The 16,489-nt window shown below is 39.4% G+C and overlaps 1 protein-coding gene across 7 annotated transcripts in view; it reads right to left on the minus strand.

Annotated features, from left to right (window-relative positions):
- The window catches only part of CSNK1G3 (casein kinase 1 gamma 3), a 46,802-nt gene that overhangs the window by 18,199 nt on the left and 12,114 nt on the right, over positions 1-16,489 (minus strand). For 2 of the 7 annotated variants that reach the window (XM_056848088.1, XM_056848086.1), the window contains exons 3-10: positions 13,426-13,495; positions 9,677-9,825; positions 8,242-8,476; positions 6,192-6,277; positions 6,008-6,092; positions 4,417-4,565; positions 3,329-3,424; positions 1,317-1,412 (exon numbers count right to left, since the gene is read on the minus strand). In XM_056848088.1, the coding sequence (XP_056704066.1) occupies positions 1,317-1,412; positions 3,329-3,424; positions 4,417-4,565; positions 6,008-6,092; positions 6,192-6,277; positions 8,242-8,476; positions 9,677-9,825; positions 13,426-13,495 (966 nt within the window). Of the gene's footprint in view, positions 1-1,316; positions 1,413-3,328; positions 3,451-4,416; positions 4,566-6,007; positions 6,093-6,191; positions 6,278-8,241; positions 8,477-9,676; positions 9,826-13,425; positions 13,496-16,489 lie in introns of all 7 variants that reach the window. The other 5 variants (XR_008933279.1, XR_008933278.1, XM_056848090.1 and 2 more) reach the window with 3 other exon arrangements.

The following is a 16,489-nucleotide window of genomic DNA, read 5'->3' on the forward strand; positions in this document are numbered from 1 at the left end:
TAAGAAATAATGAGAGTAAAACCCATTTCTAACATTAACAGAGGGAACAGGCTCCATAGTCCCTTTATTGAGGATCTCGAGCACTTCCTGTTTTAACTCTGAAATGATCGATAAAGATACACTAATTTCCTCATCAACATCTCTATGTAACTTTTCTCTGGGTAACTTTTCCCCTTTATGGGGTTCTCTTTCTCAAAGAAAAAAATAAGTTAACTTGGAAAAAAATGTTGAAATTACAGTATCCAAACCTGATTTTTATACTCATGCACTCCAATCCAGTGAGAGTTCTACACCTAGAAAATAGGTTTGTGTGACCATATATCTCCTGTGGAGACCAAAGCATGACCAAGGGACGGGGAAATCTGCTGCAAAACTAAATGCATGATGACAGTTCCAGAGGGTAGCTGTGCTGGTCTGCAGTAGAAGGGGAGGGGCTGTGGCTCAGTGGTAGAACATCTGCTTGGCATGCAGAAGGTCCCAGGTTTAATCCCCAGCATTTCCAGTTAAAGGGATTAGGCAAGTAGGTGATTTGAAAGACCTCTTCCTGAGACCCTGGAAAGCAGCTGCCAGTCTGAGTCGACAATACTGACTTTGATAGACCAAGGGTCTGATTAAGTATAAGGCAGCATTATGTGTGTTCAGAATAGACTTGAGTCAAGTAGCACCTTAGAGACCAAAAAGATTTTCAGAGTACAAGCTTTTGAGCATCAAAATTATCTGTCGCTTTTAAGATTGCTGGAGCTTTTGGCTCTAACAGTGCACATTATCCTTTATATGGTAAGGCAGAAGATGTAGCTGCCAGGCTAAAACCTTTTCCAGCTGCTTAATGAGGACCAGCACTATGAGAGTTGACAGTGCTGATCATCTGAATGGGGTGGAAGGACAGATGCACTAGCACAGTATTAGATAATCATCTCTCTGCTGTTTTTCCCGTTCCCTGTATCTGACTACATTTTTGTCTCAAGAACAGAAATTCTAGTAATATAAGCCTTTCAAACAGATGTTTTAATAATCATGCTCCAGGAGCACAATATTTTGCAGGTATCACACAGGAAGAGACCCAAAGACACATACAATAAGCTTTCTTAAAAGAGAGAGAGAGAGAGAGAGAGAGAGAGAGAGAGATGGCTTATCTTCCACAAGCATTTGCAGAAATAGAATAGTCAGCTTTTGCATGATTTTTCATTATGGCTATTATAAACAAGGGAATGTGATAGCAGTCATAGTTTAGAGTTTTCAGTAGAAAACGAGACACATGCCACATGTTGCCAAGGAGATCAAGATGTGGAAATAGTCATGCAAAGAACAGAAAATACCTGTACCGAGCCACCATGTCTGTCAGCTGATAGGTGAGCTCTCAAGTGATGGGGGTTGGCCTGATGGGGGTCCCAAGCTGCCCTGTGGTCTGTCGACTGTGAGTTATGATACATTAAGCATGCATGGAAGAGGAGGAATAAGAACCCAGAACATATTAAACACATCATGCTGCTAATTAACTGTAGTCTACATCATAATCACAGGAACACATGTACACACTTCCACACACAGAGCAGTACATATGCATCAGAATGCAGAAAGACACATGTTTAAAGTTTTTTAACCATAACAGTAATTGAAATTACTAAACAAAAACTTCAAACATGAAATCCCATGCAAAACAGGAATATCTGGGGTAGCCCTTTGGATGGGATAAGCTTTCCTTTTAATGAACAACAGCTTAGTATCACCGGACACAAAGAAACAGATTAAAGTTTATTTGAAGGATTCCCCCTAAAATGTTGAGATCTTCAGTACTCTCATAACACTGTCACTAAATCACTACAGATGGTCACTGTTGCTATATTAAATACTAAAAACAGAAGTCCAATGATTATCTGAAAGTAGCAATGAACTTCATCACATTAAGTTCACACTTTTTATAAGCGAAAATGTGAATGCACCCTTTTAAAGTATAAAATGTAGAGAAAATGAAATGCTGCAAAATAGAATTTAAGTGCACAAGAACAATTCTTACATGAGTGAAGACTAACCTACATTTTCCATCCTTTCACTGAACCCTACAGCAGGCTGTACAAACCCAACCATTTCATAAATACAAGCAATGCCTAATTTTAGCACTGGCTGTTTAACAGTGCCTCAGTTGGACCATGAGCCTCCTGCCATTTCAGCTTGAAAAGTTCCAACTATCCTCAGAATAGTGCTGCGTTACTATCAGTAAGCCTCCTGCAAATAGGCTGCTCCCGCCATCTTGACCATGAAAAGAACTAGTCAATGAGGGCAAGTTAGACTGCCAATATTTTATATACTATGTGGGTTTTTGCCTATCTTATTGCAAGTCAGGTAATACATTTCATAGCTGATATATTTCATATCTCTATAAAAGCTGGGTATGTATGAATTACAGGGCATCCCAAAGGCAGACTATGTTCAATGCATATTCAAATTACTGTAACATTTACAAAACTGTGCCATACAGTTCAACACTCTGATTCTTTGTTATCATAACAACACAGCTCTCACATGAGAATCTTTATCGCTAAAAGTAATCCCATAATTATTATTGTTGAGATAAAACTCTTGCCATGTGCACTAATTTTGATTGCCATGAAATTCTTACTAAGAAATGACAGCTAGCTATGGAAATAAGACAAAAATATATTTTAGTCACATCTGACATTTACTTTTGGGTCTCAAAGTAACCTTAATATTCTTAACAGATGAGGGTCTGGAGAAGTGCATCAGAAAAGATCAACCATTATTTGTTCTTCTCCAAAGGTGCTCTCAAAGTGGGATTACTCCTACCTGCTTTAATTATGGTTCGTCACTGCATCAGCACTAACAATGACCAATGAAGATTAGCTAGCAGTCCCTCTCAATCAAGTTGAAATCCTTATTTAGAAAGAACCAGAGGTCCTAGCTTAAATAATAAAATAACTATGGTTAGCATTAGTACTAATGCTAGCACTAATGCATAGTACTAATGTAATGCTTACTCCTGGGTTTAAGCAGGTGAGGAAAAATCACTCTGAAGAGTTTCACATCTCTGAATTCTAGCTAGGATACCTTTGTTATGCCTGCACTGACCCAAGGTTTAGAACCCATATAGTTTTTTTATGAAGTTATGAATGATACAGAATGAAGCATTTAAATTTGCCTTTTCTAAAATAAGTAATCCAAACGTTTTAGGTAAAACTTGCTATCCAAAAAATTCATGAGCCAATCTATGCCCACTCCAACATCAAAAACTGTTAAATAGACACTTTTGTCAAACTGATAGAACACATACAGCAAAACTATTATTGTAGCATGTTAATGAGGGACAACATACCTGATTTTTGGACTGTTGCATCTTATCTCTGTGTGGATGTGCTTCTCTGTTGGAAGATACGGCAGGATCTGAATGGATTGAACCCACTGGAGTAGGCTACGAACAAGACGGTATGCAAATAACTAATAAAATAAAAGTGTAGGTTTTCAAAGAGTTGCTAATACTGATTTTGAAAACCTTACTGCAAGGGAATTTAAATTGTTATAGAATTAACTTAAGCTAGCTATGGAGAGAAAAGAATAACTATCTTTCATCTATAGTTATCTATATATCTATAGTTTATCTATCTATCTATCTATCTATCTATCTATCTAGCTATCTAGCTATCTAGCTATCTATCTATCTATCTCTATATGGGAAAGGAAGCTAGTAACTCGTGATCCTATTTGTTAATGTCTTGCACTCACATTACGTTACCTCCCAAACTTTTTTTTGCTCACACTCTGAAGATTCTTTTCAAAGATTTGAAGCAGATACATTATTTCTTTAAAAAGTTTAAACAATCTCAGAAAGCACATTTTGTTAGAATACACTAGTGAAGGATGGCTGAATAATTGCTATAGTGAATGGCTTGATATGGAGGCTCCAGGTTTGCAACACAGCAGTCTAAGTGGCACCTAATTATTACTAGGTTATATGCCAGTTAAATCTATTGTGTGTTTCATTGAACACACAAGATCACTTGGTAAGTTTTAACATACTCTTTTTATAAGCTCACATCCCATCACAACTGAAGGAATAGAGATTTAAAGATGATTTGCTAATTTCCATAAATATAATCGCATTTGCAACTTTGATTGAACTATACAACAAAACACAGTAACAGGAGTTAGATAAACACAATGCAATGTGAAACTGGATATAGCACTTAATGTTCGTACAGCTGTAGTTCCTCTCAGAAAGATAAACAAAATCTCTACTAACACCGCAAGACAAACACCAACAAACTACCCTCTCAAGATGTTTTTTTTTTTAAAACACTGTTATGGCTTGCCAAAAGGGGGGAACAATGTGTGTTATACTGTAGGCAAGCAGTCTTGATACGTTTGTCGGAAGCATTTTACAAAGAATTGTTTAGCTGTACTTACCAGCTGCTTACCGATCCAGTCATATTCATAATCAAACATATAGCCCTTCCGATCGAACAAGTCTGTAAACAGCTTTCTTAAGTAGTCATAGTCTGGTTTTTCAAAGAAATCTAGTCTTCTCACATAACGAAGATATGTAGCCATTTCCTCTACATGAATAAGGAGTGTTCACAGTTTCAGCCATTAGCAAAAACAGAAATTCAAAATTTACATTAAACATGTAGTTTACACTTCAAGAGAAAACATTTTTACACATTTAAGGAAAAGCTCTAGGCAAAGGTAAATTTTAATGTCTATACCACCTTGGTTCACATAGATATTGCAACTTATTGCTTCATAACCAGGGATGCATGTGTTCTACTAATTCAGAGTGCCAAAGTGCGTATTTGATTAGGTTGGACAGCACTTTATTTCAACATTGGGATCTGTTCCCTAGGGTATTATTTTGTGCCTCTTTCCACTCCTTTTCTTTACCTTCATTTATTCCCTTCCTTCATGGCCCTGGTATATTAGCCCCCCACATACACACACTTAACTTTCACAATTCTTAAAATTAACACCACTTTTGTAACAAGGAACACATAGTTGTTGCTATATAGAGACTTATTCAAGTTCAGTATCTTTGATCTACAACTTGGATAAGAAGCTCTTCACCGAATTGAAATTTCTTCCTAGTAACTAACTTCTGAGGGAGGGAAGGCAGCATAGTATAGCCCAATCGTCAGATCTCAGAAGGTGAGAAGGGTCAGCCCTGGTTAGTATTTGGATGGGAGACTACCATGGAATATCAGGGTTGCCACACAGAGGAAGGCACCGGCAAACCACCTTTGTTAGTCTCTTGCCTTGAAAACCCCATAAGGGGGTGCCAGAAATCAGCTGTGACTTGACAGCACTTTATACACACACACAACTAACTTCTGAGCATACATTTCTTTGTGTGTACAGACCTAAGCTGGGTTTCTACCATCAGTGATTAGATGGGCTCCCATCATCAAGATTTTGCCCAGCCATTCATAAATTGTAACTTTGCTGTTTATAAATGTAGTTTGTGTCTCCATTTGCAGCTGAGAGATAAACTTGAAATTCAATCCAAGGTATTTTTACAAAGACCCTTAAGCTAACTGATACAATGTGGTGCAGTGGCATGACTGTTGGGATTTCTACATGGGAAACTCAGGTGTCAAATTCTCTGCTCAGTCCCAAAACTCCTTGTGAAGGAATGAAGATATAGGTGATGGCAGCCCATTCAGCAATCACTGCAATAATTTCAGAAGGGCTCCTCAAGCAATTGTCATACAGTTCTTCCCAGCCACGCCTGCAAGATCAGCTTTTATAAAAGCTATTATAAGCAACTGAACACAGCAGCCAACTCACAACTTTTCTTATACTGCAGGCAAAGCAAAATATACATGGGACAAGAAGGAATGCTACCTCCCCTCCACTAACATTTTAATGGTAACGCAATCAAGATGGTGCTGATGATAAACTGCACAGACATGTGACTGACAGCACAAACAGGGAGTATTTGGATATCACTGAGTCAATTCTAAAATGTGCCTACATAATTTGAACTTTAGTAATACGGATTTACCTGGAAAATTTTCACACAGTACTTCTATGGGAGTTGCTCTCTTTGTGTCACCAATTTTCTGATACCGTTCTTTCAACGTATCTGCCTAAGTTTGAAGAGACATTAAATTGACTGCTTCAGAAGCACTTTACAAAATAGCAATATTTGAGGAAACCAGAAGGATTTAAAAGAATTCATACACTACCTTTAAACCCTGCCATGGAAGGCTGCCTCTTAAAAAATACATGAACATATGACCTAAAGCTTCCAAATCATCTCTTCTACTTTGCTCTGAAAAGGTAAATTGAACATATTAACAACCAAGTCCAAAACAGTTACATAAGCAATTATATCACAAATCACATCTTTATTTGGCATAAAAAGGTACATAATGAGGTTAAAAGGAGATTTATAAACTTTTGACAAAGATCTTCCTTACAACATTAAAAGTTAAAACTTTAATATAAATCCCAGGAAGCTAGCAACCCCTGCAGTAACCTGGGGATAACTTAAAAGAAACCAAACTAGCTCCTTATCAGTGCCACCAGGGCAATCGTCAGTAGGGGTTCGATGACCGGTTCCCGTAAAAGTGAGCTATGCTTGCAATGTAGTAGTACATGGGCCACGGTTTCAACCTGTCCAGAGGCACAAGAACACAGCCTTTTCTCATAGGGGACTCTGGCATATCTGCCCACGGTCCAGGCCATGGGGAGAAAATTTAAACGAGCTTGCATAAAGAGACGTCTCAAGAAAGGGGAGGTCAGAGTGCAAAAGTAGCTGGGTAGAGAGCCCAGGGTCGAATAGATACCAAGAGCTAAGGGTGAGCAAGAATTAGTAGCTATAGCAAGGAGCGTTTGTTTTTCAATATCAGTAATCCTTAGTACTAGAGTTCTATAGGCTTGTGCCTCATTTAGGGGGAGTAGTCCCTCGAAGGATACCCCCATGGATTTGATTTTCTCACTGATATTCTTGCTCCAGGGTGAAACAAAGTGATCTGATAGCATATGCCATGTCAAACTCAAAGGGGTGGCTCTGAAATGAAGCCTCAACCAGAACTTAAAAATAAGTAACCAGGCCCTAGTTTCTAGTAGACCTAGCCCTGACTCTAGACGAAGAGCAGGGTAAGGGACACAGTTGGGAATTCCCAATATTTGCCGCAGAAAAATAGACTGGGCTGACTCTAACTTCTGGTGGTGAGTTACCCCCCAAATAGGGATTCCGTAGAATAACAATGGGAGCAGCTTCGATAAGCAATTATATACAAAAATGCCATCAAACATGAATGTTTTGTATTTTTACAGCAGTTATACTTGAAAATAAAGAGGTATCATTTACTATGAAAATGTCATCCTATTTGAAAATGCTCTTTTAAAGCAGAATAAGATGACTGAACTAGCTTATAAAAAGACCCGACTATTGATGTACGCTAGAGGCCAAAGGCAACAGAGGAGCAGGGTTCTGAAGGCACAGGGCAGATTCTCTACTTTGCCCACTCCCTCCCGAATGCAAAAAAGAACCAGGCCTGTCTGCTGCCTTCAGAATCTAGTATTCTTTTCATGATTTAAAAATGTGAGTCCAAAAGGCAAAAAGTAGTTTTATTGTTTGGAAGGCAGCGGAGTGGTAGTGGTAGATCTGTGCACACTACCTTCAGGAAAAACTATGTACCTTTTCACTACTGCATACTATAGGTGGCCAATGAAATGTACAGAAGCAGAGAACAGAACTGCCTGCTGTCATCTGAAAGCTGTTTGTGGAGCTCTCTTGAATCAGACTTTGATATCCTGATTTGTTTACTTCATTTATATATGGCCTTTTCCCCAATGGGGACCTAACATCACTTGCATCAATCTCCTCTATAATATTTTATCCACATAACAGTGCTGTGAGGTAAGTTGAGAGTGTATGCCTGGCCCAACGTCACCCAGCAACCTTCCATGTCAGAGTGGGGATTCAGACCTGGATCTCCCAGATACAAGTGTGACATTTTAACAACTATACTAACTGTCTCCTGGCCAGGAGGCAGCGCGATCTTCAGTTCCTCCCTACCTCAGCCAATTCCCTGTGAAATAGACCACAAAATGAAAAATGAACAGCCATTTGTAAAAACATTTCCTACCTGAGCACTTACTTGGATGAATATCTAAATCTATGACCAAAACTTTTCAATAAAAAAAAGATGTCTGCAATAGTGATTAGTGTTTACCACAATACAGTTCACATAAAAGCTTGCGAAGCTGCTAAATTTGAACACATACCTTTTCCTAAATGTGTATTTATACTCATGTATCTAGCAGTTCCTGTAAGGCTTTTGTGTTCTCGGTATGGTATGTGCTTCTTTGTCTCTGGATCTATATATTCTTTTGCCAAACCAAAATCTATAATATGAATAATTTGTTGAGTTTTGTTTCCTGGTCGTCCTATTAAGAAGTTTTCAGGTTTTACATCTCTGTATATTAAGTTCTTTGAATGAACATATTCCATTCGAGAAATCTATTAAATAGAAAAGAAGGGTGTTTTTTTAAAATAACAGGACTGTAGTAACAAAAGAAAAATCAAGTCATGCCACATCTTTTATCTTGAAGGAAAGTATTATGTACCAAATTAAAAATGGAAGTTTACCTCTTGTTAAACCTTAATAATTTGATTTAGGTTACCAAATTAAAAATGGAAGTTTACCTCTTATTAATCCTTAATAATTTGATTTAGGTTACAAGAGCACAGATTATAATCGTCATCCTTAACGTTTATATAGCACTCTCAGCATTCTAAGTACTTCACATAAAACTGTCCTGAAAGAATGTCAGTATTATTATGCCCATATTGCAGACTGGGGGGGGGCACTAAGAGATAATAGGTTGTTCATCAAGTGAGTTTGCGGCAGAGATAAAGTTTGACCATGGAACCTACCAGATCATTGCTCATTATCTTAGCCACCACATGTCATCAACTAACATGCCTAGTAATTATCTACTTACCATGAATAAAATCCTTAATACACTATATCCCTAGTAAACAAAATATGTGATTGTTATGCAACCCTATTACAATAAAAATGATTTTGTTCTGTACTTTCTTCCCCTAAATACTAAATTTGTTCATAAAGATTTTATACTGGGAATCCACTTGACAAAAATTAATACACTTACCCCAAAAAAAGTAATGTGATAATGTAACAATCACTGATTATTCTAATGTACATTTATCCTCAGGACTGATAGAAAACCAGAATAATGAACTCAAGTCAGAAATGTATATAGGTCTACCTGTGGTATTAAACTGTGATTTTTCAAAAGGCTGCATTCTTTACCCCCTACCAGTTTCTGTTCTTAAGCAACTGAAGTGCTGATTTGAAGAATACTCACAGGTCTTATTAGGCAACAGTGAGTTAAGGTAGTATGAGAATTAGGGATTAGCAGATTAAATTCTGACTGCAACAAAATAAGGCAATTCAGCAACATTTCAATTTTCTGCTGAAAGCTCTGCTTGTATGTGTCCAGCATTTGAATTTATGAAAGTATAAACATTTTCCTCTTCAAGTATCTTCAAGTAGCAATATGAAAAAAGAGAAATATAGGGCAGAACAATCCTAAAATAATTAAAAGTTATATCCTTTCTTTTTGCATGTGCTCAAAGAATCTCCAGCTAAAGTTGAACTGAAGACCATTAAAAACAACAGGAACTATTACTTACCAACTGTATGGCTATCATAAGAACAGTTTTCAGAGAAAAAGTCCTATCACACAAGTCAAATAAATCTTCCAAACTAGGTCCCAGTAGTTCCAGCACCATGGCATTATATTTACCACAAGGGCCAAAATAGTAAACCTGAGGTATTCCATCTGGAAAAAAAAGAAAAGTAACAGGTTAACATCAGTCTTGCAAGACAATTTTTATGTGCTTTATCACCACTGAAGTTTTTCGGGAAAATGCTGCCAAGTTTTAGAAATGCTTTAATTCTAAAAAGTTCTTAAAGTTCTCTTTCCCTTTTCACAGTAACTATGAAATATTGTACTGCAATATTAGGGCTTTTTGGTTTTCTTAAGAGTATTCTGTAATTTTAGAAGTATGTAAATTTAAACTGTGACTGAATTTGCTACGTCAGTTTAGTATGTTGGTAATTATATACAGTAACTTGATTGCAAAAATAGGCATACACAAACTACACACTGAGATTTATGAAACCCAACATGGCATCTTTGTATATCTAGCATATTACTTTGCTAATGATTGTCATTCAACAATACTAAAATTACAGATACAATGCTGAAATCACAACAATACTGAAATTACAGATACAACCATACACTGGAAAAAGTACTGAGACATCTAAAAACAGCAGGCAGAATTACTAGCATTTCCCCTAAGTGTTTAGTTATTGGTGGTCACTTTGTGTTGTGTGTTTGTGTTTGTGACAACAAAATCAGGATCTGCAGGATTCCTAGAATCCACAGGTTTTACTTATGCAATGCAAGAGTACGCATCTGACAATGCATTGAGCAAAACTCCATTAGTACACTGAAAATTGTTGTTGTTGACATTATACCAATAAATACCTTTAAAAATATACTGGAAGTTTTGAGCCAGCTACTGTAAAAAAGTACACTGACTCATGAGCAATTTGATGAAACCGTATCTAGGACTACATGATGCAGACAGAGAAATGTTTTTAGAGTGCACAAATTCTTTCACAGTTCTTATATATACACCATAATCTCTCCACATCTCTGGCTGTTACTGTATGAATTTCAGTGCTGTTAAGAAGCCAGGGTCAGAAATTTAATACTCACATAAGGACTCAGAACAAAAAGTACCAAGACTACACAAACACACTGCAAGGCCCAATACAAACCGAATTTGCCAGAGGAAGATTTATAGAGCTATGCAACTTCTTGCAGTTCATTGAACTAGCACAGAATTTTCATTAGGTGATTTTTAAAAGATGTACCAAAAACTACCGTCACTTATTTCATGCACTTTTAAAAACTCTTAAATTTTTTAATATCAAATTGTTATGATGACATGGCCATAAATTACATACATGACTCAAAAAACCTACTCTAAGGTTTTACAAAATCTAAGTAGTTTTCTTAGGTAATGTAATCTTATCAAGTTATGCTAACTGGATGTGGACAGCAAAGCTCCTATACAGAAGCATTTGCAGGTTATGCTGATCCAATGCAGGTATTCCGGAAATGCATACCCACCAGAACCACAACTGCATTCCTGCAGCATGGGCTTAAAGAGAAATAATCTCACACAGGTAAAAGTGGGGAGGGGGGAATGAGACATGGGCTCTAAAAGTAGGACTATCAAGTATCCTCTGACCCTTTCCTTTAACACAGGGGTGGGGAGCGTCAGGCCCGGGGGCCATTTAAGGCCCGGAAAATCATTTGGTCTGGCCCTTCGTGGGTCTTGGCAGATCTCTAGCTCAGAAGGATCTGAGACTGGTGATCCGCCCCCACCCGTGGACAGGAATAGCCTCTATTCAAGGCGGATGTGAGTTTGTTTTGCTGAGAAAAGGAACCTTTTTCCTCCCTTGCAGAAGAGTCATTAGTTATGGAGCTGCTAGGACCGCCCAAGAAACTGTTAACCCTTTCCCACCCGGGCCATGTATTCCCTCTGTACTACAAGAGGGCTGGGGGCGGAAGTGGTGACAATGGAGGGGTTAAAGGGGGCAGGGCCAGAATGCATGGTGTGTGTGTGGGGAGTTCTTAGCCAGTGTGTCCTCATTTCACCCCTGCAGGCAGAGGTAGTAGGAGCTGGCTGTAGAATCTGGCGCTGACCATGCGGAGCAGGAGCAACTCCGGCATGTGGCTGGATGGCTATGCCCGGCTGGTGCAACAGACCATCCTGTGCCACCAGATGGGTGAGTGCGCCACCGGTTGGATGCCTGCCTGCTTGCCCACGTGGGGGGTCATCTGGGGCAGCTGCCTGCTTGGGGCTTGGTTGGCTAATTTTTAAGGTATTAATTTTGTATGGCCCACAAATGATGTTATAAATATCCAAATGGCCCTTGGCAGAAAAAAGGTTCCTCACTCCTGCTTTAGCAGGATACTCAGACATCCTTGGACACAGAGGATCACCTTCTGCCTCAGATACAGTCACAGAACGCATGGTTTTAGCACCATGTTACATATATGGAATTTATTCTGAAGAATAAGAAACTTGATAAATTACTATTGAATCTGAAGCATCACAGACGACTGGATAGCACAAGCCTAATAGATATAAAACCTCTCAGCACATGAATTCAGCTCAGATGCTTCCTCTCCTACTTCTTGCTCAAAATCAGAGAGGTGCTCTGATCTTGAGAGTGAAACATCATTTTCACTGAGACCAAATAATGAGATAGCATCAGCTCCAAGAGACTGATTCCTCTGTAAGCTTCCTGACTAAACATCATACCCTAGGCTAAAGGTCCCTAAATATTATTGGCTAATATTAAATGGAACTGGCAAAAACCCAAATTCTAACTTTACCACCGTTAGCGTAAGAGATAAAACATGGTAGTATATTTCTGCACATGGAACAGATTGGTATACCAGATGCTTCAATAATTCCAAGTAACTCAAACAGTAACTGAGTCCATATACTTAATTGAAATCCATCTACCACATACAAATGGCTAGAATGATAATATTAATGATGTCACAGATAGGCTTGAGCTGCTTTTAATGAATAGCCTGACATGCAAATTTGTTTGCTATCAGATTTAACTCTTTAATCTTCTTCACTGAGCTATAAAGATGTCTAGGGAAAAAATGTACCTGTCGTTATTACAGTGGAATATGCAATGTACAGGTACACCTTGCTATGAATGATCAAACTCAGGCAGCCCACAATTTAAATCTCTCCAATGAAAAATGTCATCCAAGGAATATTGTCAGTCACCCCACACCAGCCTTACTAAATTCAGAGCATCAACATAAACAGACCATTAAAAATAAGGATTGAGATTGACAAATTCTCTTTGGACCTGAGTGTTGTGTGTTAAGTGCGATCAAGCTGACTCATTGTGACCCTATGAATCAATGTCTTCCAAAATTTCCTATCTTTAACAGCCTTGCTCAGGTCTTGCAAATTGAGGGCCATGGCTTCCTTTATAGTCAATGCATCTCTTGTTGGATCTTCACCTTTTCCTGCTGCCTTCAACTTTTCCTAGCATGATTGTCTTTTCCAGTGACTCTTGTCTTCTCATAATGTGACCAAAGCCTCAGTTTAGTCATTTTAGCTTCTAGGGTCAGTTCAGTTTTGATGTGATCTATAACCCACTGATTTGTTTTTTGGCAGTCCACGGTATCTGTAACACTCTCCTCCAACACCACATTTCAAAGGAATCTACTTTCTTCCTATCTACTTTCTTCAGACCTAGGAGCCAGCAAAAAAATTAAGGAGCCCAGACTCATCCATACCAAATACAATTGTTAGATTATAGTTACCTCCAGATCCTAATTGCTTGTAGAATCTGTATTCCAAGTGCAGCTGTGGTGCCCTAGACTTCATTGGCTCCTGAAAAAACCAAAAGTTTTTAGATTTTAGAAACCAATACTTCTGTGAAACACTTACATTAATGTGTGATTGACTTAGAAGAATAAAAATCATTTTGCTAGTGTTTGGTAAATCATTGAAGGGAACCAGACAGTGAAACCAAGTCTTATTGCTTCATTTTTGCTTCCCATAAAAGCAGACACCAAATTTAATTTCCTAGAATTTGTTTATCTCACAACTGTAAGACAGATGATATAGCAACACAAACAGGGGCCACAATACTCACAGGAAGGAATCCTTTCACCCACCCCAGCTTATTCACCTGCAGCACTGCCACTTCTGCTAGCTTGGCAAAAGCAGCAGCAGTGGCTCAGGTTCCCCCTTCTCCCACATGGCAGCAAGTCCATGAAGAACCTTGCAGGGGAGAAGTAATTTCACTCACCTGCCCCTCCTGTTGCTCTACCTTCCTCCCCACAAGCCTGCAGAAACTTTGCCCTTCCCCCTTCACTCTGCCTGCTTACCCATCTACTCTTCCTGTCACTGTCCACTCACTGCCCCTCCCCACCTCTCTGTCTACTTGCCTGTCCCTCTCCCAACCCCCATGCCTGCCCACCCCTCCCCCAATCCCCTTTCTGCCTGCCCGCCCTCACAACTGCTCTGACCCTTCACCACTTTGAAGAAATTGGGGAGAAGAATAGTGACTCTAATACCAATACTCACAGTATTAGTATTGGAATAGTGACTCTCACTTGCTACTCCTCCACCCGCCTGCAGTTCTGCTGCCTCTGACCATCTGGCTCACGTGGCGGCAGCTCTCTCTCCTTCTGCCTTCCACTTGTGCTGGTTGACAGAGAAGTGTTGCCTGTACAGGTTCATACATCACTTCTTTATTTAGGGTGTGCGTGTTTGTTAACCCCACATACTTTTTAAATGTTTCTGATTTTTCTGCAATCCTGGGGGTTCCCCTAGTTTTGTTGAAATATCTCTGTTCTCTTCACATGGCCCTGATCAGCAGATTTAAGCATCTGCAGATGGGGCCATGTTGAGAATTTGTTAGTGACAACTGACCCACAAAGGATTTGAAGAGGCCATTTTCCCCTGTATCCCTTCTACCACTATTTCCTCTTTCCCTCCTTCTGGCAGTCCCTGATGTTCTCTTCTTTCCCTTCTTCTGCCCTCCGCACATACATGCCAACCTATCTTTTATCTGCCACACATCTTCAGCTATATTTTTTTATTTTGTTTACTTATACCACACCTTTCTCACCAATAGGGACCCAGAGTATCTTACATCATTCTCCTGTCCTCCATTTAGTCCTCACAACACCCCTGTGAGGTAGGCTAAGCTAAGAGTGTGTGACTGGCTCATGGTCACCCAACGAGCTTTACACAGCAGAGTGGGGATTTTAATTTGGGTCTCCCAGATCCTAGTTGGAAACTTCTAACCATTATACCACATTGGCTTCTGTGTGGTGGCTGCTTGTGAATAGCAGCAAGCAGCCAGGCCTGCCAGTAGTTGTAGCTGTGCCTTGCCCCATGAACCCTCCCTCAAAAGCCAAGACAGCCCTGGAAAGTGCCTTGCCCCCTTCCCATCTTTCACTAACAGAAACCAAGGCTCAAAGGCTGGCAATATTGTTGTGGCTGCCTAGCAACCCCTACAACAATCACTTAAAGGTACAGGTTCTATTTTTAATATTTTGGGGAGTTAAATCCCCCAGTATCTCCCCCCCCCCAGATTTCAAATTATGCAAAACCAGGGCTTTTCTCAGGTTTGTAGACAGACCAGCCTTGTTTGTTCACAGCTCTACTCTCCAGATATAAGTTTGCAAAGATGGTGCCATGTTGAGAATTAGATACACTGATCTACACCTCATCTCATTTATACTCCTTATTCATTCAGAAGGCACTTTTTCTAAATTGCTGTTCCACTAGTTTTCTTTCTTATATAAATGCCAGGAGGAAGCATTATGATTCCAAATATACACATATTTTTGTAAGTATCATCTAGATTACACGGTCAAAAGAAGTCTAAAGGGACAAAGCTACCCAGAGGCAGATGGTCATGTACTGATACAGCCACATGCAACTAATTAGCTCCACCAGTCTCTTCTCCAAGTTATGTCATCCTCCATACCTGTTAGTTAAGGCAAAGAACAACTGTCTCCCCTAATGTAAATAGGATCTCCATTATATAACAAAATAAACCCTATGTATGCAATATTGGTATTGTTCTTCAATATTCTGAAACAGAGAAAGGAAGAAAGGCACACTAATCGCCCTCTTTGCTAAAACATCTACACTCCTACCTTTTATGTCACCCTGCCTGTCATCCTTTTCAATGATGCTTGAGGGGAAGGGAGCTTCCTCTGATAGGCCAAATCTTCTCTCAAAGGAAAAGTGAGGAGCAGGGGCACAGTGTGTTTCTCCTATTCTTAATAAGGAAAATGTATACATGAAGTACCTTTTCAAGGACCGCCTCTCCTGGTATACCCCCTGAAGGACATTACAATTGTCAGATGATAATTTGCTGGTGGTCCCTGGCCCTAAGAATGTGCAGCTGTCCTCAATGAAACTGTCCTCTGACCTGGTGGAATGTTCTGCCTGGTACCATGAGGGCCCTGCGGGAACTTAAGGAGTTCCGCAGGGCCTGCAAGACAGAACTTTTCCGCCAGGCCTACAGTTAAGGACGGCCTCGGATACCATCTTTACTGGCCTCCCTACCCCACATATTGTTTTGGAGGGGTGATTGCCTGCTTTACAATCAACACAATGGGCACTGCACGCCATCTTTGGTTCTGATTTTTAATTTAATGATTTTATGCCTTAGGGTTTTATATAACTGTTCTATGAATGTTTTATGGATGTTATGCATTTTTGTATGGTTTTAAAGGTTGTTACCTGCCCTGAGCCGGCTGCGGTCTGGGAGGGTGGGTTAGAAATGTAACAAATAAATAAATAACACTCATGATTGAAGCTACATTTTAGATTACTCTTCTAAGAGTGAGACACTGCTGG

Source organism: Euleptes europaea, chromosome 4, assembly GCF_029931775.1.
Source record: "Euleptes europaea isolate rEulEur1 chromosome 4, rEulEur1.hap1, whole genome shotgun sequence".
In the NCBI taxonomy this organism is placed as follows: Eukaryota; Metazoa; Chordata; class Lepidosauria; order Squamata; family Sphaerodactylidae; genus Euleptes; species Euleptes europaea.